Source organism: Bubalus kerabau, chromosome 15, assembly GCF_029407905.1.
Source record: "Bubalus kerabau isolate K-KA32 ecotype Philippines breed swamp buffalo chromosome 15, PCC_UOA_SB_1v2, whole genome shotgun sequence".
NCBI lineage: Eukaryota > Metazoa > Chordata > Mammalia > Artiodactyla > Bovidae > Bubalus > Bubalus kerabau.
In genome coordinates, this window is record NC_073638.1 from 52195467 (window position 1) to 52223141 (window position 27675).

General features: G+C 40.8%; 1 protein-coding gene across 6 annotated transcripts in view; it reads left to right on the forward strand.

Annotated features, from left to right (window-relative positions):
* Window positions 1-27675, forward strand: part of RNF121 (ring finger protein 121) — a 79742-nt gene that overhangs the window by 15519 nt on the left and 36548 nt on the right. For 3 of the 6 annotated variants that reach the window (XM_055548966.1, XM_055548968.1, XM_055548967.1), the window contains 2 exons: window positions 18051-18088; window positions 21734-21875. In XM_055548966.1, coding sequence (XP_055404941.1) covers window positions 18051-18088; window positions 21734-21875 — 180 coding nt within the window. Of the gene's footprint in view, window positions 1-14837; window positions 14917-18050; window positions 18089-21733; window positions 21876-27675 lie in introns of all 6 variants that reach the window. The other 3 variants (XM_055548964.1, XM_055548965.1, XM_055548969.1) reach the window with 3 other exon arrangements.

A 27675-nucleotide genomic window follows, 5' to 3' on the forward strand; every position in this document is an offset into this window, starting at 1 on the left:
GTGAGAGTTACTCAGCCTCTGTGTATTTCCAAAGCATGCGCTTTATGTCTAGTGCTAGGTGTGACATGTGAGGGAGATGCTGAACAAGTAAGGCATTATTCTTGCCTTCAAAGCAGTTAAAAGCAGTAATGTCCACCTAACATTTACTGAACATGTGCAGTGCATCAGATTATGTGCTAGTTCTTTGAAATGTGAAAGTGAGTAAGATTCAGATGATTATCAGACCACTTTGGATTGCTAAATGGGAGAAAATATTTGTAAACCATATTTCTGATGAGGGATTTATATTTGGGATATGTAATGAGCTCTTACCAGTTAATAAGAAAAAGGTAAATAATCCAGTAAAAATGATCTGACTAGACCTTTTTCAAAAGAAAATACACAAATGGCCAATAAGCACTTGAAAAGATGTTGAACATCGTTAGCCATCAGAGAAATGCAAATCAAAACCACGATACAACTTCATGCCCAATATGATGCTATAATCAAAAAGATGTAATAACAGGTGTTGTAGATGTAGAAAAATTGGACTCCTCATGCACTGCTAGTGGCAATGTAAATGGTCAGCCGCTGTGGAGAACAGTTTGGCAGTACCTCAAAAGGTTAAGCATAGAGTTGCCAAAAGACCCAGTAGTTCCACTCTAGAAATCTACTTGAGAAATAAAAACATATGTCTCCATAAAAACTTACATACGAATGTTCATAGCAGTATTATAATAGCCAAAAAGTAGATGGCTCAAATGTCTATCAACTGGTAAATGGATACATAAAATGTATATCCATATAGTAGAAGATTACCTGTTACAAAAAAGGAGTGAACTACTGATACATGCTGTATCATGATACATGGATAATCCTTGAAAAACATTATGCTACCTGTTATGCTACATAAAAGAAGCCAGTAAGTAAAGACAGCATATTGTGTGAGTTCATTTATATGAAAGATCCAGAACAGACAAATCTATAGAGATATAAAGTAGATTAGGGGTTGCTTAGAGCCTGGTGGGCTGCCATCTATGGGGTCGCACAGATTTGGACACAACTGAGGCAACTTAGCAGCAGCAGCAGCAGCAGGTCTAGGGACAAGAATGGGGAGTTGGCCAGTGAGCTTTGAGCTTTCTTTATAGTGTGATGGAAATGATTTAAAAGAAGATGGCTGTACAACTTTATAAATATATGAACAGTCAGTGAATTGTGCACCTGAGATGGATGCTATGCCTTAATAAAGCCTTAAAAGTAAAAGATCCTTGACCTCAAGATGATTAGAGATAAAAACAGACTCAGAAACAAGTATTATATTAAATGTAATAAATATGACCTTAGAGATTTGTGCAAATTGTAAATTTCTGGAGAACAGAGGAGGAAGGGAACTACTCTCTGCCTGAGGAGATCTGCTAGACTCTAAGCTCATTGAGAGTGAGAGCTGTTATTTATTTATTATTGTATTCCCTGTCTAGAGCATAGCATGATCAGTTAACAGTTGTTGAATGGGGGTGTGAGTGAATAAAGTTGGAGAATATGTCACAAAGGAGGTGATATTTGAGCTGCATCTTAAGGAATAGAAATGAACTAGAGAGTGAAGGTCAGGAAAGAATTCTAGGAAGAGAAGACCGCAGCAGCCAAAGCACTGAGGGAGAAAAGGGAGGAGCATGTTAGAGTGGTAGGTGATGGAGTGAGGCTGGAGTGAAAGGCGGTGTTGAGATAAGTAGCTGGTTGTACCAGATGATGAAGTGCCTTGTGTGTCATACCAAGGAGTTTTGGACTTTAATCCAAAGGCAGTAGAAAATTGTCATAGTTGTCAGAGTAGGGGGCTGATGCAGTCAGATGGTGTCTGATAAAGATTACTGTGGCTGCTTCTGTTATGAATTGTTCTGGCAGAGAGGGCACCTTGGAAGTGACTGCACGTCTAGGAGACAGCACAAGATAAAGTCTGGACCAACGAAGTGTGGCAATGAAAATCTGGAGGAAGATTTCATAGGTGGGTGGATATTCCAGACACATGGGCTTTAGGAGTTTCATAGTTTTGGTCCGGAAGGGCTTCTGGAAGAGGTGACATCTGGGTTGGTCTTTAAGGATGGGTAGAAAAGTAAAGAGTGTGTGGAAAGCTGGAGTGCAGGTAGGAGAGAGAGAGGAGGACCAGGTGGAGAGGAAGCCAGTTGGAGAAATAGAAATTTTATGAGGTAGGAATTGAAGAACCCAGGAAGTGAGCATTAAATGCCCCCAAATTTGATGATTGTTGAATGTGAGAGAGGTCATTAAATATTCCTTCCACTTCTGTAGAAATTTGAAAAGTTGGTTTTAAAAAGCTTTCCAGTTAGCTGGCCTGGAGCATGCGCTTTTCTGGTGATAGTGGGAGGGGTGGAGTGGTGGGCAGACAGCAGCCACAGCAGTTATCCCAGCCAGCGTCTGCTCTCCCTCCGCTGCCCAGTGTGCTGTCCATGGCAGGCTTCACGGTTTGACTATGCATGACCAATGTCTTCATGGTCCCCAGATGACTTATGAGGTATGAAAAATGAGATAATTGCACTTTAATTAATTGGCCTTGAATTCTTGCTAGGGCTAAGGAGTTAGAGAAGAATGTGAACAAGAAGGAAAGTGGGAGTTACAAATATGTGTAGGCCATGAAACTTTGGACTTGATGTGTTATCCTAATCACTCAGCAGGCCATGGTATCTTTCCCCAAGAGACAGAGACAGCTAGCATGATGGTTTTGCTGTATTCATAACAGGCTCAGAAACTAGCTAATCTCTCCTTTCTCTGGGCTTACACAGCATTTTGTTTATGTGTCAGTGGTTATCTTTATCATATTATGTTTAATAGTCTGTCTGCCCTCTACCCCTTGGACTGTGACTACCGCAAGGGCAAAGGTTGGACTTAGTCATCTCTAATGTTTTGTGAAAGAGTGATGTCTCTAGCTGCATGGTTGCTCAGTCCCTGACTTGAAAGGATCAGTTGAGACCTCTCAAGTGCCAGGTTGCCCTGGTGGATGGGGTTCCAGAGTTTAGGGCCCTTTGCAGTTAACAGGTACTTGAAGCTAGGGCAAGAGGCCATCCTCCAAGTGATGGATATTTCTGATGCATGGTCGTTGCTTGGTAAATTTTCATTGACTTAATTTGGTAGCATCCTGTTATATCACATCTCACCACAGTAGAGGCATTTGCTTTCACTTCTGTGGTAACTAAGGAAACTGTGGCAGTCTAGAAAGTCGGAGTATTATAGCTGACTCCAAAGCTTTGGAGTTAGATTTGGCATGAATTATTACAGTATTTTACCTTTAATGGACCTTGAAAATCACTTAAGCCCACCTCTTCGTTTTATATTTGGGGAAACTGAGGCGTGGAGAGAAGTGCCTTGTTTGTTGACATATAGCAAGTAAATAGCTATGCCAAATGAGGACTTACAACTTTTTCTTATCACTGAGGAAGGTGGTTGTTGCTCTGGAGCCACGTAAAAGCCAAGGAAATAAGGCATTCCACATGGACTAGTTTTCCTATCCAGCCTGCCCATGTTCTCCTTTTGTTGGAAACCTGTTTGGGGAAAACAGAGTGTCTACATGTAGCCACATGATAGCCTACTTTTTCATTCTTTCTTCTCTCACTCTGCTTTATTTTTCTTCATAACACCGCTACCAGAAATTATTTCATACTATAAATATATATTTACTTGCATATTTATTATCTGTCTTCTTCCTTAGATGGTTTTATAAGGGAAGAGACTTGTTTTATGATTGTCTTGTGCTTGAATGAATGAGCAGATGAACAGATACTTTTTGGCTGTCCCCAAGATGCCAAGCACATGCTTCCTAGGACTTTGCCATTTGCAGGTCATGACATGTCTGTTTCTTTGTTTGGGATTGATCATTCTTGAATATATCTAAACCTTCCTTAAACATAGAATACACAGTATTGGCAAATGACTGTCCAGTAACTTTATAGTGCTCATATGAGTAGAGAATGAGGTTACCTTTTTTTGTGGATTTAGATGGTATAAGATTTAGCCACTTGATCAGTTAAACCCAGTAGAGGACAGAATCTTGGAAGTGGTAGAGCAATGTGACTTGGCAGCCGGGGAGAGAATTCTTGGTGCATAGCTGTGGAGAGACAGCAGGATTCAGGGCTGACTTACCCAGTAGGCACAGTGCCCAGTGGCCCATAAAAATGTCTTAATTTCTTTTAATCAGAAGAGAAAAATGGATATAATCCACCTTGGATTGTACATCTTTATATTAATGCAGTTATAAAATATATTTTGAAATACTTAAAAAAATTTTTATTTTTATTTATTTTTGGCTGTGCTAGGTCTTCATTTCTGTGCACGGGCTTTCTCTAGTTGCAGCAAGTAGGCACCGCTCTCTAGTTGCAGTGCATGGGCTTCGCACTGTAGCGGCTTCTTGTGCAGAGCATGGGCTCCAGAGTGTGGGCTTCAGTAGTCTCACACACAGGCTCAGTAGTTTTGATGCATGGACTTAGTTGCCGCTCGGCATGTGTAACCTCCACAGCGCAGGAATTGAACCTGTGTCCCCTGCATTGGCAGGCAGATTCTTAACCACTGGACCACCAGGGATGTCCCTAATATATATATTTTTAACGTAGGAAGGGTTCCACAAAGGCGAAAGTACCTAGGGCCCATGAAAGTCATAATGTGGCCCTCGCATGACCTTGTGGCTAGTCATTGGCTTGGCCATTTGAGGCCCAAAGCTTTGACTCTGATTTCGTCCTTAAGGTCTGCGAGTCTTTCCCCATCACTCCTGTCCCTGTCCCCCATAATGTCATTTTTAGTGAGTGATGTTCTCCTTTATACCTCACTTGTGTGTTTTGTAAAATGGAAGAGTTGTGCTCCCTCTACTGAGTAAATGCTTTTAAAACAGCCTAATTGTTTTGTTTTTCATCTGTCTTCTCAAGGGCAGGAAAAAATGTCTGGTTCATCTTTGTATCTCCATGACTAGCCAGAACCTACACATTTAGTACACAGGTCCCTTAAATGAGAGTTGAATAAAAGAATAAATGTATCAACTTTACAGATAGCTTCAGAGGCTTTCTTTCTCTGTAGTATGCTTTACATACATTCTTTCAGTTCGTTCAGTCGCTCAGTCGTGTCCGACTTTGTGACCCCATGAACCACAGCATGACAGGCCTGCCTGTCCGTCACCAACTCCCGGAGTTTCCCCAAACTCATGTCCATTGAGTCAGTGATGCCATCCAAACATCTCATCCTCTGTCGTCCCCTTCTCCTGCTTTCAGTCTTTCCCTACATCAGGGTCTTTTCAAATGAGTCAGCTCTTCACATCAAGTGGCCAAAGTATTGGAGTTTCAGCTTCAACATCAGTCCTTCCAATGAACACCCAGGGCTGATCTCCTTTAGGATGGACTGGTTGGATCTCTTTGCACTCCATGGGACTCTCAAGAGTCTTCTCCAACACCACAGTTCAAAAGCATCAATTCTTTGGTGCTCAGCTTTCTTTTTAGTCCAATCCTCACATCCATACATGACTACTGGAAAAACCATAGCCCTTGATGAGACGGACCTTTGTTGACAAAGTAATGTCTCTGCTTTTGAATATGCTGTCTAGGTTGGTCATAACTTTCCAAGGAGCAAGCGTCTTTTAATTTCATGGCTGCAGTTACCATCTGCAGTGATTTTGGAGCCCAAAAAAATAAAGTCCGACACTGTTTCCACTGTTTCCCCATCTATTTGCCATGAAGTGACGGGACTGGATGCCATGATCTTAGTTTTCTGAATGTTGAGCTTTAAGATAACTTTTTCACTCTCCTCTTTCGCTTTCATCAAGAGGCTCTTTAGTTCTTCACTTTCTGCCATAAGGGTGGTGTCATCTGCATATCTGAGGTTATTGATATTTCTCCTGGCCATCTTGATTCCAGCTTGTGTTTCTTCCAGTCCAGTGTTTATCATGATGTATTCTGCATATAAGTTAAATAAACAGGGTGACAATATACAGCCTTGACGTACTCCTTTTCCTATTTGGAACCAGTCTCTTGTTCCATGTTCAGTTCTAACTGTTGCTTCCTGACCTGCATACAGGTTTCTCAAGAGGCAGGTCAGGTGGTCTGGTATTCCCATCTCTTTCAGAATTTCCCACAGTTTATTGTGATCCACACAGTCAAATAAAGACTATTGGCATAGTCAATAAAGCAGAAATAGATGTTTTTCTGGAACTCTCTTGCTTTTTCCATGATCCAGCAGATGTTGGCAATTTGATCTCTGGTTCCTCTGCCTTTTCTAAAACCAGCTTGAACATCTAGAAGTTCACGGTTCACATATTGCTGAAGCCTGGCTTGGAGAATTTTGAGCATTACTTTACTAGCATGTGAGGTGAGTGCAGTTGTGCGGTAGTTTGAGCATTCTTTGGCTTTGCCTTTCTTTGGGATTGGAAGAAAACTGATCTTTTCCAGTCCTGTGGCCACTGCTGAGTTTTCCAAATTTGCTAGCATAGTGAGTGCAGCACTTTCACAGCATCATCTTCCAGGATTTGAAATAGCTCAACTGGAATTCCATCACCTCCACTAGCTTTGTTTGTAGTGATGCTTTCTAAGGCCCACTTGACTTCACAGCCCAGGATGTCTGGCTCTAGATCAGTGATCACACCATCATGATTATCTTGGTCGTGAAGATCTTTTTTGTACAGTTCTTCTGTGTATTCTTGCCACCTCTTCTTAATATCTTCTGCTTCTGTTCAACTCCATACCATTTCTGTCCTTTATTGAGCCCATCTTTGCATGAAATGTTCCCTTGGTATCTCTAATTTTCCTGAAGAGATCTCTGGTCTTTCTCATTCTATTTTTTTCCTCTATTTCTTTGCATTGATCGCTGAGGAAGGCTTTCTTATCTCTCCTTGCTATTCTTTAGAACTCTGCATTCAAATGGGTATACCTTTCCTTTTCTCCTTTGCTTTTTGCTTCTCTTCTTTTCACAGCTATTTATAAGGCCTCCTCAGAGAGCCATTTTGCTTTTTTGCATTTCTTTTTCTTGGGGATGGTCTTGATCCCTGTCTCCTGTACAATATCATGAACCTCCATCCATAGTTCATCAGACACTCTGTCTATCAAATCTAGTCCCTTAAATCTATTTCTCACTTCCACTGTATAGTCATAAGGGATTTGATTTAGGTCATACCTGAATGGTCTAGTGGTTTTCCCCACTTTTTTCAATTTCAGTCTGAATTTGGCAATAAGGAGTTCATGATCTGAGCCACAGTCAGCTGCTGGTCTTGTTTTTGCTGACTGTATAGAGCTTCTCCATCTTTGGCTGCAAAGAATATCATCAGTCTGATTTCAGTGTTGACCATCTGGTGATGTCCATGTGTAGAGTCTTCTCTTGTGTTGTTGGAAGTGGGTGTTTGCTATGACCAGTGCGTTCTCTTGGCAAAACTCTATTAGGCTTTGCCCTGCTTTATTCTGCACTCCAAGGCCAAATTTACCTGTTACTCCAGGTATTTCTTGACTTCCTACTTTTGCATTCCAGTCCCCTGTAATGAAAAAGACATCTTTTATGGATGTTAGTTCTAAAAGGTCTTATAGGCCTGATATTGTATATATGGTATTATGTATGTCTAGCTATCTTTTCAGAGGTTCTGTCAGCAAAATATATAGAGCTGTGTGGACACTTAAGAAAATAATGTGGGAAACAAGGGTGTTGTGCCATCTTAGAGAGTTAAGAGCCAATGTGAACAGTCAGGTCCACAGGGAAAATGAATAGTCTTTTTACCAAATGATGCTGAGACAGCTAGATAGCCACAGGCAAAAGAATGAAGTTGGACCCCCTCCATTGCACCATATAAAAAAATTGACTCAAAACAGGCCAGTGAGTGGAGGGGGACAGACCAATGACGTAAATGTAATAACTAAAAATATAAAACTCTTAGAAGAAAAGATAGTTATAAATCACTGTCAAATTAGACAGTAGTTTCTTAGATATGAAACCAAAAGCAAAAGCAGTAAAAGAAAAAGAAAATTGTACTTCATCAAAATGAAAAACTTTTGTATTGCAAAGGACATCACCAAAAAAAAAATAAAAAGAGAACCCACAGAATGGGAGAAGGGGATTTACCTGGTGGCCCAGATGGTAAAGAGTCTGCCTGCAATGTGGGAGACCTGGGTTTGATCCCTGGGTTGGGAAGATCCCCTGGAGGAGGGCATGGCAACCCACTCCAGTATTCTTGCCTGGAGAATTCCATGGACAGAGGAGCCTGGCGGGCTACAGTCCACGGGGTCGCAAAGAGTCGGACATGATTGAGCGCCTAAGCACAGCACAGAATGGGAGAAAGTACTTGCAGGTCATATATCAGATAAAAGACTTTATATCCAGAATATATTAAAAAAAACTTTTATAACTCAACAATAAAAATGTAAATAACCTACTTTTAAAAAATGGACAGAAGGGTTTCAGTATGGCATGTAAGAAGCTTGGAAATCACTATTCTGTCCTAGGAATGAGGAAAAAGCTGAAAAAACTGAAAAATCAACAATTCTTAGATCTTTAAAAAAGTGAGGTCATAGGACAAAGACATACTGCCGACATGAATCACAACTTACAGAAGCAGAAACCTCTGTGGGAACCAGTATTGGTGCAGGGAAACCTGGCTTGTAATAAATTGCTAAAGGCTCAGTGTGGACAACTCAAAGTTACAAACTCCACGGGTACTCATAGTTATTCAGGGCCCCGACCATGACCTTCCAGGTATCTGGCAGGTTCTTACATTGAGTATTGAGAAAAATCCCTGTGTGTTTTTGAGGGTGGCAGGGCAGGGAAAGAACCTTTTAAAAATACTCCAGAGCATTCTGTTCTTCTTAAGATCTGCCATCAGGGGAAACTGTTTAACCATAGTCTAACCTTTTGGGGTTTTATCAAAGCCTGACTGATCTAGGGGAAAGAAAATACCCATCTCTGACCAGTTGTAGCTTTTCATGTTGGATAAGGGAAATCCCCAACTCCAGTCCTCTTAAGCCATTGTGCCCCACCTAAGAGGGGTAGGTGAGGCACTGCGAAGCACTTGTGAAGTTCACAGGCGCACACTCACTAAAAGACTGAAACCCAGCCATAGATCTGTAGAAGGCTGCTCCTCCCCAGCATCCTACCACTACAGTACTAAAGCCCTGTTTATAGAAATTCCTTTTACCTCGTATATCATACCCAGCTATCAAAAAATTGCAGGATATATTAAAAGGAAAAACACACAGAAGAGACAGGCCAAGTATCAGAATTAGACCCATCTCTGGCAGGGATGTTGGAATTACTAGACCAGGAATTTAAAATAACTCTGATTGCTGTGCTGCTGCTGCTGCTGCTAAGTCGCTTCAGTCGTGTCCGACTCTGTGCGACCCCATAGACGGCAGCCCACCAGGCTCCCCTGTCCGTGGGATTCTCCAGGCAAGAACACTGGAGTGGGTTGCCATTATGCTCAAATGGATAAACTAGACAACATGCAAGAACAACTGGGCATTGTACGCAGATAAATTTACATTCTAAGAAGGAATCAAAAAGAAATGTTTAGAGATCAAAAACACCCTGACAGAAATGAAAAATGCCTTTGATGGGCTTATCAATAGACTAGATAAAGCCGAAGAAAGAATCTCCGAGCTTGAGAATATTTCAGTAGAAACCTATAAAAATTAAAAAAAAAAAAAAGACTTGAAAGAAAATATCCAGGAACTGTGGGACAACTACAAAAGTAAAGGTGTGCTGTTACAGTCTGAATGTTCATGTTCCCCATAAATTCATATGTTGAAATCCTAATCCTAAAGGTATTGGTGTTAGGAGATGGGGCTTTTAGGAAGTGATTAGGTCCTGAGGGCAGAACCCTCATAATTGGAGTCTGTATTCTTCCAATAGAGGCCCCACAGAGTTTCCTAATCCCTTCCAGCTTGTGCTTGATCCTGGACTTCCACCCTCCAGAAATGTGAGAAGTAAATGTTTGTTGTTTATAAGCCACCTATTCAATGGTACTTTGTTACAGCAACCTGAATAGACAGAGACAGGTGCATCATGGGAATACCAGAAGGAGGAGAGAAACAAATATTTTAAACAATAATGACTGGGAATCTCCTCAAGTTAATGTCAGACACCAAACCACTGATCCAGGAAGTTCAGAAAACACCAAGCAGGATAAATGCCAACACCGTGCCTCCCCTCCCCCCACTACATCTAGGCATATCATTTTTCCAATCATAGAAAGTCAGAGACAAAGAAAAAATTCTGAAAGAAGCCAGCAGAGAAAACACTTTACCTATAGAAGAGTAAAGACAAACCCCCATCTGCCTAGATTTCTGTTTCCTGAAAATCAGCCTTCAAAAGAGGAGAAATAGGGTTCAGTGGTTAAGAATCCACCTGCCAATGCAGGGGACACAGATTCAATCCCTGGTCTGGGAAGATTCCACGTGCTGCGGAGCAGCTAAGCCAGTGCACCATGATTCTGAGCCCATGCTTCACAAGAGAAGCGTCCACGTTAAGAAGTCTGTGCACCACAACTAGAGGAGCCCCAGCCCACTGGAACTAGAGAAAGCCCATGTGCAGCAACAAAGACCCAAATAAAATTAAATTAAAAAAGACAGACAAAAATAGAGCAAATTTGTTGCTAGTAGGCCGTCTTGCTTCCGGTGGCACTAGTGGTAGAGAATTCACCTGCCAGTGCGGAGATTCAGGAGACTCGGGTTTGATCGCTGCATCAGGAAGGTAGCCTGGAGAAGGAAATGGCAACCCACTCCAGTATTCTTGCCTGGAAAGTCCCATGGGCAGAGGAGTCTGCCGGGCTACGGTCCACAGTGTGGCAGAGGCTCAGACATGACTGAGCACACACAGAGGCTTGTCTTGCAAGAAATATTAAAAGTTGTTTAGAGAGAGGAAAATGAGAGAGATCAGAGCCTCAGGTCTACCTAAACAAAGGAAAAGCATTGGAATGGGGGTTAGTGAAAGTAGACTGAAAAAAACATTTATTTTACTAATTCTTTTTTTAATTGTAGATTTTATTGTATCTTAAATGTCATTTTCCACATGTTCTTTGCTAATATAGAAATATAACTTTTGTGTGTATGTTTATATTCTGCCACCTTGCAGAACGCTGTTATTCTAGAATTTTTTTTTCATAGATTCTTTGGGATTTTCTGTGTAAGCCATCATGTCATCTGCAAATAAGGGACAGTTTTATTTCTTTCTAATCTGTACCTTTTATCACTTTATTTTGCTGGCCAGAAAGTTCAGTATGTTTTGAATAGTAGTGGTGAGGGTGGACATCCTGACATTATTTCTGATCTTAGGGGAAAAGCATTCAGTCTTTCACCATTAAATATATAAGCTATAGGAATTTTGTAGTTGCTCTTTTAGTTTACAAGTTGTTGATTGATATAACAGTGAATAGTTTTTTGAAAGTTGTAATACCGACACTATATTTGACTGCATATGTTTCTGTATGTGTACTTAGGGATAAGTGAAATGAATGACAGCAATGATACAAGGGATGAGAGGAGGAATTAAGATTATTTTGTTGTTATAAGGTACTCACACTATCTGTGACATGATACAGTATTATTTGAAAGTGGATTTTACTATTTATGTATATTGCAAATTTTAGAGCAACCTGTAAAAGAAGTAAAAATAAAAGTTTAGGGAATTCCATGGTGGTCCAGTGGTCATGACTGTGCTTTCACTGCTGATGGCCCAGGTTCAATCCCTGGTTGGGGAACTAAGATCCCACAAACTGCACAGTGTGGCCAAAAAAAAAAGGTATAACTGATAAGCTAAGAAAGGAAAGGAAATGTAATCATATAATATTCTCAGTTAAAACTACAAAAGGCAGAAAAAGATTAGAAGACAAAAATAGGAAAAGGTAAGGGCAACACATAGAAAACAGTAACAAATATATAGAAGATATTAATCCAACTGTATCAATAATCACTTTGAACATTAGTTGTTTAAATGCATCAATTAAAAGAGATTGTCAGGAAAAAAGACTGTCAGGGACTTCCCTGGTGGTTCAGTGGTTAAGAATCCATCCTCCAATGCAGGGCGTGCAGGTTGAATCTCTGGTTGGGGAACTAAGATGCCACATGTGTGTGTGTTTTCAGTTGTGTCCGATTCTTTATGACCCCATGGACTGTGGCCCACCAGGCTGCTGTGTCCATGGAATTTTCCAGGCAAGAAATACTCGAATGGGTTGTCATTTACTCTTCCAGGGGATCTTCCCAACCTAGGGATTGAACCCATGTCTCTTGCGTCTCCTGCATTGGCAGGCAGATTCTTTACCACTGAGCCACCTGGGAAGCCCAAGATCCCACATGCCACAACTAAGACCTGACACAGCCATAAATAAATATACAATAAAGAAATAAAGGACTATTACCCAAAATACACAAAGAACTCTTTCAACTCAGTAATAAGAAAACCTGTTTAAAAAGTAGGCTAGAGACTTTAACATACTGCCCACCAAAGAAGATATATAGCTAGAAAATAAGCGTATGAAAGATGTCCCACCTCATGTAGTCAGCAAAATTCAAATTAAAACAGCAATGAGATACCACTACACACCTATTAGAATCATCAGAATCTGAGACACTGACACTACCAAATACTGGGAGGATGTGGAGCAAAGGAACTGTCATTCATTTCTGGTGGGAATGCAAGATAATATCTTCCATCAAACTTTGGAAGATAGTTTGGCAGTTTCTTGCAAAACTAAACTTACTATTACCATACCATATCCAGGAGTTGTGCTCCTTAATATATCCCCAAAGGAGCTGAAAATGTATGTTCATATAGAAACCTGTACACAGATCTTTATAGCAGCTTAACAGTTGCTAAAATTTGGAAGCAGCCAAGATGTCTTTTGCTTCCCAGGTGGCCCAGTGGTAAAGAATCTGCCTGACAGTGCAGGAGACAAAGAGACACATGTTCAATCCCTATGTTGGGAAGGTCCCCTGGAGTAGGAAATGGCAACCCATTCCAGTATTCTTGCCTGGAAAATTCCACGGACAGAGGAGCATGGCAAGCTGTAGCTCCGGGGGTTGCAGAGTCGGGCATGACTGAGTGACTGAGCACACACATAGTGTCTTAGTAGGTGAATGGATAAATAAACTGTGGTACTTCCAGACAGTGGAATTTTATTCAGTACTAAAACAGAAATGAGCTATTAAACCCTGCAGATACATGGAGGAATATTAAATGCATGTTACTAAGTGAAAGAAGCCAATGTGAAAAGGCTGTGTACTACATGATTTCAACTATATGGAAAAGCTGATACTATGGAGACCATAAAAAGAGCAGTGGTGGCTAGGGATTAGGGAGGATGGAGGGATGAATAAGAGGAGCACAGAGAATTTTTAGGTCAGTAGGACTACTCTGTATGATACTCTGTTTATGGATATGTGTCCATAAGAATGTTATGTTTGTCCTAGCCCATAGAATGTACATCAGTAGTGAACTCTGAGGTAAACTGTGGACTTTGGGTGATGATACGTCAATGTAGGTTCCTCAGTTGGCACAAAGGTACTTCTCTGATGAGGGATGTTGTTGGGGGAGGCTATGCATATTGAGGAGCAGGGAGCATATGGAAAATTCTGCTTTCCACTCAGTTTTGTTGTGAACTTAAAAGTGAAGTCGCTCAGTCGTGTCCGACTCTTTGCGACCCCATGGACTGTAGCCTACCAGACTCCTCCGTCCATGGGATTTTCCAGGCAAGAGTACTGGAGTGGGGTGCCATTGCCTTCTCCAGGAGATCTTCCTGACCCAGGGATTGAACCTGGGTCTCCTGCATTGTAGGCAGACGCTTTACTGTCTGAGCCACCAGGGAAGTTTGTGAACCTAAAACTGCTGGGGAAAAAGTCTGTTTTTAACAAGTGGACGAAGATCTGGATAAATTTTTCTCCAAAGAAGATATGTGAAGGGCTGATAGTCATATGAAAAGGTGCTCAACATCGTTATACGTCAGAGGAATGCAAAATCAAAATCACATTAATCTATCATTTTACACCCAGTGGGATGCTTCTTACCAAAAAGATAATACCAGGTATTGTCAATGATGTGGAGGAATTGGAACTCTTGCACTGCTGGTGGGCATGTGAAATGGTACAACTGCTGTGGAAAACAAGGTGGCAGTTCTTCCAAAGGTTAGGCATTGAGTTACCATATAACCAGACCATTGCAGTACTAGATATATGCTCAGGCGAAATGAGATCATGTCTGTATGAAAACTTGTAAGTGAATGTTCATAACAGCATTATTTATAATAACACAAAGCTGTAAACAATGCAGATGTCCATCAGCTGATGAATGGGCAAAGAAAATATTGTATATCCATAAATATAGTATTATTTGGCAGTAAAAAGGAATGACTATAATACTTGCAGCAACACTGAAAATATGCTAAGTGAAAGAAGCCATTCTCTAAAGACCACATATTGTCAAATCTCATGTATATGAAACATCTAGAATAGGCAAATGTGTAGATAGAGATCTAAATTAAATTAGTGGTTTCTTGGGCTGAGGGATGTTGCAGAGTGATGGCTGACTGGTATATGGTTTAATTTTGAGACTGGTAAAAACCGTTCTAAATTTAAATAGCAGTGATGGTAGCACAACTCTGCATATACTAAAAACATTGAATAGCACATTTTAAATGGGTGAATTTTATGCTTTGTGAATTAGATCTCAGGAAAGCTGTTAACAAAAGCAGTTCAGCTGTGTGGAGGTGTGTGACTGTAGGACAGACTGAATGTGAGTGCTGGAATGCAACAGCAGTGCTTTTATGTGCGTGTGAATTACCTGGGTATCTTATTAAATGCAACTTCTGATCCAGGAGGTCCGGGATGGATTCTGAAGCCTCTGTTTTTAAGTTCTCAGGGTGCTGATGCTTCTGGACTGTGGATCATGCTCAAAGCAGTAGAGGATTTTTTCTTCCCTTCAGTGAGTGGGGTCAGTCTAATGGGCCTTTCTGGATCCAGGAGGATTTGGCTAGCATTTTGCAGGAAGGCAGAATGTGGTTTGGTGGAAGAGAAAGGCTGAAGGGACAAACTAATCAGTCTGTGTAAAGACTCAAGAGACCCCAGAGTATCAGTATTTGTGGGGGACAGAGGCCTGCTTGTGGGATTACACTGGTGGATCCATCTGTGTTTTGCATCTGAGAAAATATATCAGTCAACCGCAGATCATTTTCCATTTTTGTGAAATTTTATCTTGCCCTCTGCCTGACATTTTTGATTTAACTTCTTTCAAATCTGGACTTTGGTAGATTTACATGACTAGAAGCTTTGTGAAATCCTAGGAGAGGAGTGATTGGTTGTCAAAAAGACATTCTGTGTACAAGTCTTAGGAGTGGAGTATGGGCCTATCAATCCTGCCCTGAGAGCTTGCCTAATTAGCTACCTGAGCCTGGACAGGGGACCTGAATGACTTAACTGCTTGGCCCCAGATGAATAAACTCATTAGTGAGGGAGAGAATGCAGATGTATTTCTAGGGTACAGCTTACTTACAGAATAGCTTATAGCTCTCCTTGTTTTTCCACTTGAGCTAGATTACTGGTTTGGATGTAATTTTTAAAATCTTTTTGGTTCAGGATGGAAATATTAAAGCCACATCATTTCTTGACTCTTAGCATTACTCCACTCCAGTACTCATGCTACTCCATGAAAAGCTAAATGGCCTTCTGAGCACCAGGTCTAGTCTCAGCGTAAGAGCTTGCCCTTCTGAGCCTTCCCTGAGGCTCTGAAAGCATCACTGCCCTGTGCTTCACCAACATTCAGTTCCCTGGCCTCTCCAGGTACTTTGTAAAATACACTCAGGAGATTCAAGTTCGAACCCTAGGTTGGGAAGATTCCCTGGAGGAGAGCATGGCAACCCACTTCTGTGTTCTTGCCTGGAAAATTCCGTGGACAGAGGACTGTGATGGGCTAGTCCATGGGGTTGCAAAGACTTGGACAGGACTTAGCAACTGAGCACCTATGCTCCTAGGAGGAAAGGCAGTGAAATCACTTGCAGTATAATACTAGTATATTCTCACAGCCCCACAATGAAGTCAGAAGACAGTCTCTATTTTCCAATGAGAGAAACTTTAAGGCACAAATAGTAGCACGCTTGAGCACTATCTCACAGAGAGGTGTCCCCATGCCTGGCCCAGTTCTCTGGATCTTCCTTGTTTTCCATTCAACAGACTTGTCTTGCTTTTTTGAACATGTAGTTGTGTTGTGTTTTGTTTTGACATGCAGTTTTTTTAAGCATGATTTTCTGGGTGCCTCCAGAAAATGAATACTTATTTCCCAGATGCTCATTAGGTATTTTTCAAGAGTTTGTTTACATCCTCATTTAAGCATCTCCAGGTAGGATGCTGGTTTGTCAGCATACTTACCTATTACCCTGTTGGAAGGAATTCTGTTCAGTTCCATAAGTACTCATTGAGTGTTTAATATATGCTCAGCTCTGCTATTCTTGAAAGACACAAAAGCAGTGTATTCTCCTTAGCTCTGTGAGATGCTCTAGGATGGGAGCAAGATAAACATAAGCCGGACTTGGACTAGGGTGAAGCATACAAAGTGCAGGGCACAGACTTGAAGGAGGCAGTCACCGTTAAGGTCATGCAAGTGAGGGGTCAGTACCTGAAAGTGTGTGCCTCTGTAAATTTTGGGTCCTCGATGCCTTGCTTATATCACCCTGGCCCTGGCCCTGGATTTAAGCAGCAGTTAAATCACTTGGAAAGCATATCTAAGATAATGTAAGACTGTGGTTCTGAATTGTCTGCTCAGGTACCACCCAGCTGGGCCTTTCCATTTCCTGCATCTACTTGTCCTCTCTTGGAGGGGACCTCTGTCCTTCCAGGAAGATGAAGGACTGAGTCAGTCACTTGAATAAATTCCGTGATACAGTGTAAAGTAGGATAAAGGGGTGGTTGATTTCAATACCTTGGTTGGCTGGGGAAAGCCTTGGGATATTGTTTCTCCCCTCCTCTCTCTCTTCCCTTCCTCTCCTTTCCCTTCTATCCCTCCCCTCTTTCTTTTTCTCCCTTTCCTTCCTTCCCTAGATGGGATATGTAGAAACCAGAAACCCCTCCCTAAGCAATGGTGAATTCCCAGTGCACACACATAAAAGATGCATGGGAAATATGTACCAACTTACTTAGTAGTAGAGTGGTGTTCTGCCCATTTTACTTCAAACATTCCACTTAAGGTACTTTTATGAAGTTATTAGAGGAACACTGGGAAACTGGGTCTTGAACTTCATAAGTACTAAAGGAATATTTGTTGATTGGTTCCTTTGAGTGTTTATGAGGGCTTTTCTTCTCTACATCAAAAAGCATTTTCAGCTCAGTTCAGTGTAAGAATGTATTGAGTGACTTATGTCCTGAGGTTTGGGTATTCTTCCATATGGCTACACTCAAGCTCTGAACTCAAAGAATTTAGTATTATTCTGTTGTTGTTCATTTACTCCATCGTGTCTGACTCTCTCTGACCCCATGGACTGCAGCATGCCAGGCTTCCCTGTCCTTTACCATCTCCTGGAGCTTGCTCAAACTCATATCCGTTGAGTCAGTGATGCAGTCCCACCACTGCTCTAATTCTAGAGCAGTGGTTTTTCACCTGGGGGCAATTTTTCATCCCCCAAGGGACATTTGATAATATCTGTAGACTTTTTTGGTTGTTGTATCTGTGAAGATGTTACTCGCATCTAGTGGGTAGAGGCCAGGGATGCTGCTTATACATTATACAATCTACAGAATCCCCCCTTCCCAAACAACCCAGAGAATTAACCAGTCCCAGATTATCACTAGTGTCCAGGTTTAAGAAATCCTGCTATAAAAGGATAAGACTAATAAATAGAACTGGAGCTTTGTGGTTGGAAGGTCATACCACTAGCTGATAGCAGAGCAGGGACTGATGCTTAGTCTAATGAGGCCAATTAGAGTCAAATGGTATTATGTGGCAGAATATTTTATCTAGCTTCATATCCCACAAATCCTGATTCATACTTTTAGCTTTAGCAGATGTGTGATCCCTGTATGTTGGGCAGGAACAGTTCTAAGACAGTAATGGATGTTTATGGTGGTGTCTTTCTACAGGTGGATATGTCAGAACTCTCTCCAGAGGAGCAATGGAAGTAAGTGTGACAGAATGGGCCCCTCATGGTGGGAACCATAGATTAATCCTACTGATAGAGTTGTACACCTACCCTCTTTGCTTCCTTGTCTATGGGAGACAGTGACCTGTGACGAGGAGGACAGGTCATTTGAGATCTTTCCCAGTATTTGAGTCACTCCTGGGTAGCTCACTCAATCCTTGGGAGTAAATAGATAATTGTACCAAACCATCCATCTGGGTTTGAATACTACTTCTGCGATTTCCTAATGATGTGATCTTGGGCAAGTTTACTTCATACTACCTTGGTTTTTCCCATTTGTAAAATGAGGAAAACTACAGTACCCATAATAGAGTTGAAGATTAATAATTGTGAAATTCTTAGAACAGTGCCTGGCATGTGGTAAGCTTCCAGTAAGTGTTACCTGTTTTGAGGATGGTTATCATCATCATTATCTGGGAACCAGGGCAGAGAGCTCTGTTTGAGAAAATGGGAGGTGTATTTTCTGATCTCACATCTGCTGCTAACTTGCTTTGTAACCAGAGTGAGTCAACAAATATCTTATCATTATTTCTCCTCAGTAAATGAGTTTCAACTTCACAAGGTAGCTGACCAATGAGCTGAAATCAACCCAGTGAAGTTTTAATAGTGAGAAAAAAGCACTTCATTTAGAGGAAAACTATTGATGATAAAAATATAGAATGGCAAAGATAGTGACTCATATGACAAGATTTTAGGTGACTTTAAGTGTAATATGCACCAGTTGTATACCTGAGCTACCAAAATATTCCACATTTTGGAAAGTGTTCATTGAAAGTATGCTATCTGCCTTAAGGGAAGTAACAGTACTACTGTGTTCTGTTTTGCTGAGTCCACACTGACTGTATTGTAAATACTGCATATTAAAAGATCTTTAGCTAAATACATCTAGAAGGCATTCAGAATTAATGGTCTTCACATTATGTTATATGCATCATGTTTAAAAGATCTAGAACTGTTAGCCTAAAAGGGTCCAGGAAAATGGTGGTAGGAACAGGATTTTTTTTTTTTAAGGAATTAAAAAAAATTATATTTATTTTTGGTTGTGCTGGGTCTTTGTTGCAGCAAGCAGGGGCTACTCTCTAGTTGTGGTGGGTGGGCTTCTCATTGCAGTGGCTTCCCTTGTTGGAAGCATGGCTCTCGGCCATGGACTTCAGTAGTTGCCGCTCCAGGACTCTAGAGTGCAGGCTTAGTAGTTGTGGTGGACAGGCTTAGTTGCTTCGTGGCATCCGGGATCTTCCCGGATCAGAGATTGAAACTGTGTCTCCCGCATTGGCAGGTAAATTCTTTACCACTGAGCCACCGGGGAAGCCTAGTTTTGTTTTGTTTTTAAGTATTATGATAAATATTTGAAGGGGCAGCATTGTGAAAGAGAGAGTGGATATGTTCCAGAGCATAGGATTAGGTCTGAAGGATTGATGCTGTAGTAAGATAGATTTTATCTCATTATCAGAAACATCATTAAAATAATCGTGGTTTATTGGGACATCCCTGGTAGTCCATTGACTAAGGCTCTATGCTCCCAATGTAGGGGACCCGGGTTCAGTCCCTGATCAGGGAACTAGTTCCCACATGCCACAACTAAGATCTGGGGCAGGTAAATAAATACTAAAAAAAAAAAAAAAAAATCATGGTATATTGAGATACTGAGCTTCCTGCTTCTTAAAGCATTAGAATTGTATTCCTTCATAGGCACATATGAGTACTAAAAATGTGTCAGACACTTCTGGTTCTAAATAGGTTACTTTAAGAGGCATATATTCTCAGCCAATGGAGGTATTCAAACACAGGATTGCAAACTTGAGCTAGATGACTTCTATTTTTTCTCAATCCTTTCTTTGATTTCTTGTACACGATCAGTTATATACTGTCTGAGAACAGGAAATTTATCTTTTATTGTCTTTATAACTCCCCACAGTCCTTAGGTTTTTAAATATCCATTGCCCTTTTAGTTTGGGCAACAAATAAACAATCCTATGAGGGAGGCAGAAAAGGTATGGACTCCTTTTGATAGATGAAGAAATTGTGGTGAAGAGATGTACATTTTCTTGGCTAAGACCACATAGGTGTTTCTGAACCTGTTTCTGACTCCTCCCCGTATTAATATATTTTGTCAGATTCTCCCACCTAGGATAAAAATTTATGTAAGATGAACCCTTAAGTACTGTGGCTGCCTGGCTGGCTGACATTTGGCTGCCTACTAAATTTTCCAACTTAACATTTTATTATATTATGAAAAATCTCAGATACAGAAAAGTTGAAAGAATTGTACACTGAACACCCTTGTACCTACCACCTAGAATCTACAACTAACTTTTTGCTATATTTCTTTATGGTTTATCTGTCTATAATGCATCCCACTGGTTCTTCTCGTTTAGTCTCTCATTGCCCTTGGGGATTCCATGAAGATACATACCATTTATGTTGTCCTTTCCCTTTGTCCCTGCTGGAGATAGAGATGGCAACCCACTCCAGTGTCCTTGCCAGGAGAATCCTATGGACAGAGAAGCCTGGCAGGCTACAGTCCATGGGATTGCAAAGAGCTGGACACAACAGAGCGACTAAACCCCCACCGTCACCACCACGGAGAACTTGCACCAAAACTTCTGACCATAGGTTATATTTGTATTCAGTTTTCTAATTCCTTAATTCCTCTCCCTTAGCTGACTCTGACACATAATGGTAGGATTGACTTTGCTGTTCTCAGAGGAAGCTCTTTGCCTGTATTGGCCAAGGGAATCACTTTCTGCCAGTCCTTGAGATAAGAGAATGCCAGCCTTGGATTAAATAAGAGTTTCTAGGTTTTCTCTCCTGAGCCTTTGAAGAGACTATTTACCTCTGGATACTGATAGTGAAGTCACTGTTGGAGTAGTATAAAGCTGAAGCAGTTCACATTTTTCAGGCTTTAGTCTTAAGGATCTCTGATCCTGACAGAGAGGGTAGGACAAATAAAGCAAGACTTTAAAACTGAAATTAGCACACATTTGCAATATTATTCCTTTATTGGTGTCATAAATATCATTGAATAAGAGTATGAGCTTTTATGGCTGTGACCTTCTCTCTGGGTTACTTTTCTCCTTCCAGTGACAGGTTGAAATAGGACCAAAATGGAAAGGAATCCACTGTTTCTACCATTGGGGGAAGGGAGCAGGCCACCAACCTTTAACCCCATACCTAACCTTGGTGACTGGAGCCCCTAGAACCCCTGTTCTATCTCAGAATTCCTGTCTTCTAAGGCGTGTGTCTTTCTAGCCCCTAATTTGTGTAGTTTAAGAGTATGTTCTGGACATCCTTCATGGTCCAGTGGTTAAGAATCTGCCTGCCAATGCAGGAGACACAGGTTTGATCCCTGGTCTGAGAAGATTCCACATACCTCGGAATAACTAAGCCTGTGTGCCACAGCTGCTGAAGCCTGCACACTGCAACTGGAGAGTAGCCCCCACTCACCACAACTAAGGAAAGCCCACATGCAGCAACAAAGCCCATGTGCAGCCAAAAATAAAAATGTTTATTATTTTTTAAAACAGTGTATTCTGAGCTATAGACCAGTGGGTATCCCTGGAAAGCACTGACCCTTTATCACCACACCATCCCTGACCTAGCTCACTGCATCTGTTTGGCTTTCAGGATCGAGCACGCACGCATGCATGCCAAGCATCGAGGCCACGAAGCCATGCATGCTGAAATGGTCCTCATCCTTATTGCTACCTTGGTGGTGGCCCAGCTGCTCCTGGTGCAGTGGAAACAGAGACATCCCCGCTCCTACAATGTAAGCCACTTTGCTCATTTCTTTGCTTGCCAGTCATCAAGAGACTCTTCTTAAGTATTCTAGAGTCCAGCCTAACCCAGGCCTCATATAGGCAAGGAATCAATAATAATAATAAACTGTGAATAGTGTGTGGTGAATGTGCCTTTAAAGGACAAGTGATTCAGATGGTGAAAACTGGGCTAGCACCTGAACCTACTTTCATGGCCAGAAAAGGTAGGTCCTTTTAACATTGTGGGATAAATTCATGAAGGAACTGTTCGTCAGGAGCTATTCAAATAGATTAGAAAGAGCAGGCCTCCAGTGAATCTTTAGATTAATATTTTAAAAAGGCAGTGACAGTGGGGAGGCAATGTAGCAGGTGATGAGAAGGCAGGGTCAGAGTTAGAGAGACCTATAAAGTACTAATAGAGGAAATGAGGAACAAAAACATACAAAACATATAGCTAAATGGCAGAAATAAATCCTTGCTTATTAGTAATTACTTTAAATGTAAGTGAATTAAATTCTCCTTTAAAAAGGCTGATTGTCAGATTGATTTAAGAAAACACATTATCCATCCATATACTGTCTGCAAGATACTCTAGATACAAAGAAACGAGATAAAAGTAAAAGGATGGAAAAAGATATTTCATGCAAATGATAACTGAGAAAGAGCTGGTGGCTCTTGAATATCAGACAATAGACTTTTAAATCAAAAAAGGTACATGAGATAAAGAAGGACGTTGTTGTTCAGTCACTAAATCATATTCAACTCTGCGATTCTGTGGACTGCAGCATGTACCAGGCTTCCCTGTCCTTCACTTTCTCCTGGAGTTTGCTCAGATTCATGTCCATTGAGTTGGTGATGCTATCTAACAATTTTATCCTCTGCCACCCCCTTCTTTTGCCTTCAGTCTTTCCCAGCATCAGGGTCTTTTCCAGTGAGTCAGCTCTTTGCATCAGGTGGCCAAAGTATTGGAGCTTCAGTTTCAGCATCAGTCCTTCCAATGAGTATTAAGGGTTAATTTCCTTTAGGATTGACTGGTTTGATCTCCTTGCTGTACAAGGGACTCTCAAGAGTCTTCTCCAGAACCACAATTCAAAGACATCAATTCTTTGGCACTCAGTTGTCTTTATGGTCCAACTCTCATGTCCATGCATGACTACTGGAAAAACTATAGCTTTGACTATACAGACCTTTGTTGGCAAAGCGATGTCTCTGCTTTTTAACACACTGTCTAGGTTTGTCATAGCTTTCTTTCCAAGGAGCAAACATCTTTTAATTTCATGGCTGTAGTCACCATCCACAGTGATCTTGGAGCCCAAGAAAATAAAATCTGTTGCTCCTTCCACTTTTTCCCCATCTATTTGCTGTGATTACATATTGATAAAAGGTTCACTGCAGCCAGAAGATACAACAATTATAAACATATATGTAGCCTAACAAAGGAGTCCCCAGATCAGTGAAGCAAGAATTAACAGAATTGAAGGGAGAAACAGATGATTCTATAGTAATAGTTGTAGAGCTCATTACCCCATTTCCCATAATGGATAGAATAACCAGATAGAAGACTAACAGATAACAGAGGACTTGAACAACATTATAAACCAATTAGACCTAATAGACATACACAGCACACTGTACCCAACAACAGCAGGATACATGTTCTTCTTAAGTGCACATAGCCCATTCTCCAGGATAGACCATATGTTAGGCCACAGAGTAAACCTCAGTAAATTAAAAAACATTGAAATCACAAATGCAACTACTCTGGATGAGGACATGGCAGGTAGTATACTGAATTCTTTTATAACTATTATCATAGAAGTATGTAACCTTTTCAAGTATAACAACCGTTCTTTAACAAACTTGGCAAGCATCCACATGATGATAATTATACTTTGAAAGAATATGTAAACACATACAGTAGTAATCAGTTCAGTTCAGTTACTCAGTTGTGTCCAACTCTTTGCAACCCCGTGGACTGCAGCACGCCAGGCCTCCCTGTCCTTCACCAACTCCCAGAGTTTACTCAAACGCATGTCCATTGAGTCGGTGATGTCATTCAGCCATCTCATCTTCTGTCGTCCCCTTCTCCCATTCCACTGTTTCTCCAACTATTTGCCATGAAGAGATGGGGCCAGATACCATGATCTTTGTTTTCTGAATGTTGAGCTTTAAGCCAACTTTTTCACTCTCCTCTTTCACTTTCATCAAGAGGCTCTTAAGTTCTTCACTTTCTGCTGTTAAGGGTGGTATCATCTGCATAACTAAGGTTATTGATATTTCTCCTGGCAGTCTTGATTCCAGCTTGTGCTTCCTCCAGCCCAGCGTTTCTCATGATGTACTCTGCATCTAAGTTAAATAAGCAGGGTGATGATATACAGCCTTGACGTACTTCTTTCCCTATTTGGAACCAGTCTGTTGTTCCATGTCTGTTCTAACTGTTGCTTCCTGACCTGCGTACAGATTTCTTAAGAGGCAGATCAGGTGGTCTGGTATTCCCATCTCTTTCAGGTAATAGCAATTACTAATTCAGTAAATGTCAGTAATAGCTAACATTTATTGAATTCTTACTATGCCAGCCACTGTTCTAAGCATTTTACATATATACCCCATTTAATCCTCAGAATAATCCAATGAATACTGTTGCCTCCAATTACAGATGAGGAACTGAGACAGAATGGCTAAGTAACCTGCTCCAGTGGTAAAACCATTATTTGAACCCAGACGGTTTTACTCCAGAGCTTTTAGTCTTAAACCCTAAATAATTCTTTTTCTCTAGTATGTGCTTTTTCAGACCTCTTATAATATGGCCAGAGATGCCCAGGGGTCTGTAGCCCACAGGATGGGAACTGCTAAACTATCTCATTTAACCCTCCTAATAGCCCTTGAGGTAAATACTGTGAACAAACTGAGGCCCAGAGAGTTCAGGCATGAAGGAGAAACTAATCGATGGAGACGTGATTTGAATCCAGATCTTCTGTTTCATGTTTCACAATTTTGACTGTGCTTCTGGAAAGGATTTTCTATCAGGGGAACCAAAGGATAATCTAAAGCATAGGAGGAAGAGAGACTAATTTTGCCTTTGAGCTGGCACATGTTCCAGACATTACTGGCACATAGCCACCTCAAGTATTGTCATGTACCTCAAGTAGAGACATCTGTATCTTCAGGTCATAGTGCATGGAATGACCGCGTGACACCAAGGCTTTTTGAACTAGGCACCATCCAACAGACTGAGCCATCTGGGTGGAGCTTGATGTCTAGACCCTGTTGGGCTTCACCCTACCATGTGAAATAAGTCACTTGTTTCTCCTTGTGTGCTTACAATACCTATTCTATAAAATAGGGATTATCAGGGTAGTTTAATTGAACCTAGAAACTAAGAAAATCTTAAGTCAAATGTCGAGTGAACCCACTGCATTTCTGTGCTTGTATTTAGAAATGATTATATAATGTTAGCTTATCTGCAGAGATTTTTGAAAATCTCTGAAAAATTGAAGATGCATATATATACTGGAGTGTCTTTGCGTATGTATTTTTTTTTTTAAAGCAATGACATCCTTACTTAAAACAGTATCTTAAGAAAAAACCTTATGTAGAAAATGAGAGGATGCTGTGCTTGGGCTGGTAACCCTGACCCCTCTGCTTTCTCAAGAACATATATAGGACTCATCAGAGTGTTAGAAAACCACTAATGTGCCATTCAGTAGTTAATCCTTAATAGGAATGTGATTGTAAATTAATGAGGCCAGTTGTATAAGGAAATGCACAGTCATCTCATTACTTAGTGCCATGCCCTGTAAACATTATGCTGAACTGTGTTGGTGAGAGGACACGCTAGCATTATAGCATATCTTGTACTAAGAAACTTAAACTCATATCTTTAGAAAATTGGAAGAGGAAATCTGTATGTCCTGCTTTATGCTTCTCTTATTCAGTAATTATCTATATTGGTTTTGTTAAAACTTTGATTAACTTGGATACAGTGAATATTTTTGCTGCTTTAAAATACTAACTTTGGAAGAAGAAAAATTCCAAGATGTATGTACACAATGGCATCTCCTGTCCTTTTTCAAGCTTATCAGAAGTTGGAGCTGTTTGCCATGCAACAGTAAATACTCTAAGTCAGACTGTCTGACTTGATTAGTCAACGCTTCTGCTTCCTGGCTATCTGACTTTGTACTTCTCTGAGACTCAGTTCTTCTTGTCTCTAAATTGAGGTCATAATGTCTATCTCATGTGTTGTGGAGATTATATAAGATCACATGGCAAAGTATTTTGTAAACTCCAAAGCTAATGTTAGGGACTTTTTTGCTCCTATTCTTAAGAGAAAAAAAGCTCAAGACATAATATCTTCAGGTACTATTTTATGTGGAAATGGAATATAATTTTATTTTTGTTAAAGACAATTTCACATAACAGAATTCGCTATTTTACCTGTTTTAAAGTGTATAATTCAGTGTCCTTTAGCACATCCACATTGTTGTGCAGCCACTGTCACTATTTAGTTCTAGAACATTTTTGTTAACCCGAAAAGAAGCTCCATACCCATTAAGCAATCACTTCCCATTTCCCCCCTCCCAGCACACCCTGGCAACCACTAAGCTGCTTTCTATATATTTGCCTATTCTAGATATAAATAGAATCGTACAATATGTGGCCTTTTGTGCCTGACTTCTTTCACTTAACAGTGTTTGCAAAGTTCACTCACACTGCAGTATCTACCAGTACTTTGTTCCTTCTGCTGCTGCTAAGTCGCTTCAGTCGTGTCCGACTCTGTGCGACCCCAGAGACAGCAGCCCACCAGGCTCCCCCGTCCTTGGGATTCTCCAGGCAAGAACCCTGGAACAGGTTGCCATTTCCTTCTCCAATGCATGAAAGTGAAAAGTGAAGGTGAAGTCGCTCAGTTGTGTCTGACTCTTAGTAACCCCATGGACTGCAGCCCACCAGGCTCCTCCATATAATATTCTATTCTGTGGATATACTGCATTTTGTTTATCCATTCATTAGTTGGTGGACACTTGAGTTGTTTACACCTTTGGGCTGTTTTGAACAGTGTGGCTCTGAACATTCACTGTAAGTTTTTATTTGAACACCTATTTTCAGTTCTTGGATATATCCTAGAGTGGAATTGCTGAGTCATATGTAACTTTATATTTAACTTTTTGAGGAACTGCCAAATGGTTTTCTACAGCAGCTATGCCATTTTACATTCTAACTCACATTATATTGGGTTCCAGTTTTTCCACGTTCTCACCAATACTTATTTTCCAATTTCTTTTTTGTTTTTTGTATTATAGCCACATTATTTTGCATAAAAGTGGGATTTCATTGTGCTTTGATTTGTATTTCCCTAATGGTGTTTATTTTTGGGGGGCTCCAAAAATCACTGTAGATGGTGATTGCAGCCATGAAATTAAAAGACGCTTACTCCTTGGAAGAAAAGTTATGACCAACCTAGATAGCATATTGAAAAGCAGAGACATTACTTTGCCAACAAAGGTCCGTCTAGTCAAGGCTATGGTTTTCCAGTAGTTATATATGGATGTGAGAGTTGAACTGTGAAGAAAACTGAGTGCTGAAGAATTGATGCTTTTGAACTGTGGTGCTGGAGAAGTATCTTGAGAGTCCCTTGGATTGCAAGGAGATCCAACCAGTCCATTCTAAAGGAGATCAGCCCTGGGTGTTCTTTGGAAGGACTGATGCTAAAGCTGAAACGCCAATACTTTGGCCACCTCATGCGAAGAGTTGACTCATTGGAAAAGACTCTGATGCTGGGAGGGATTGGGGGCAGGAGGAGAAGGGGACGACAGA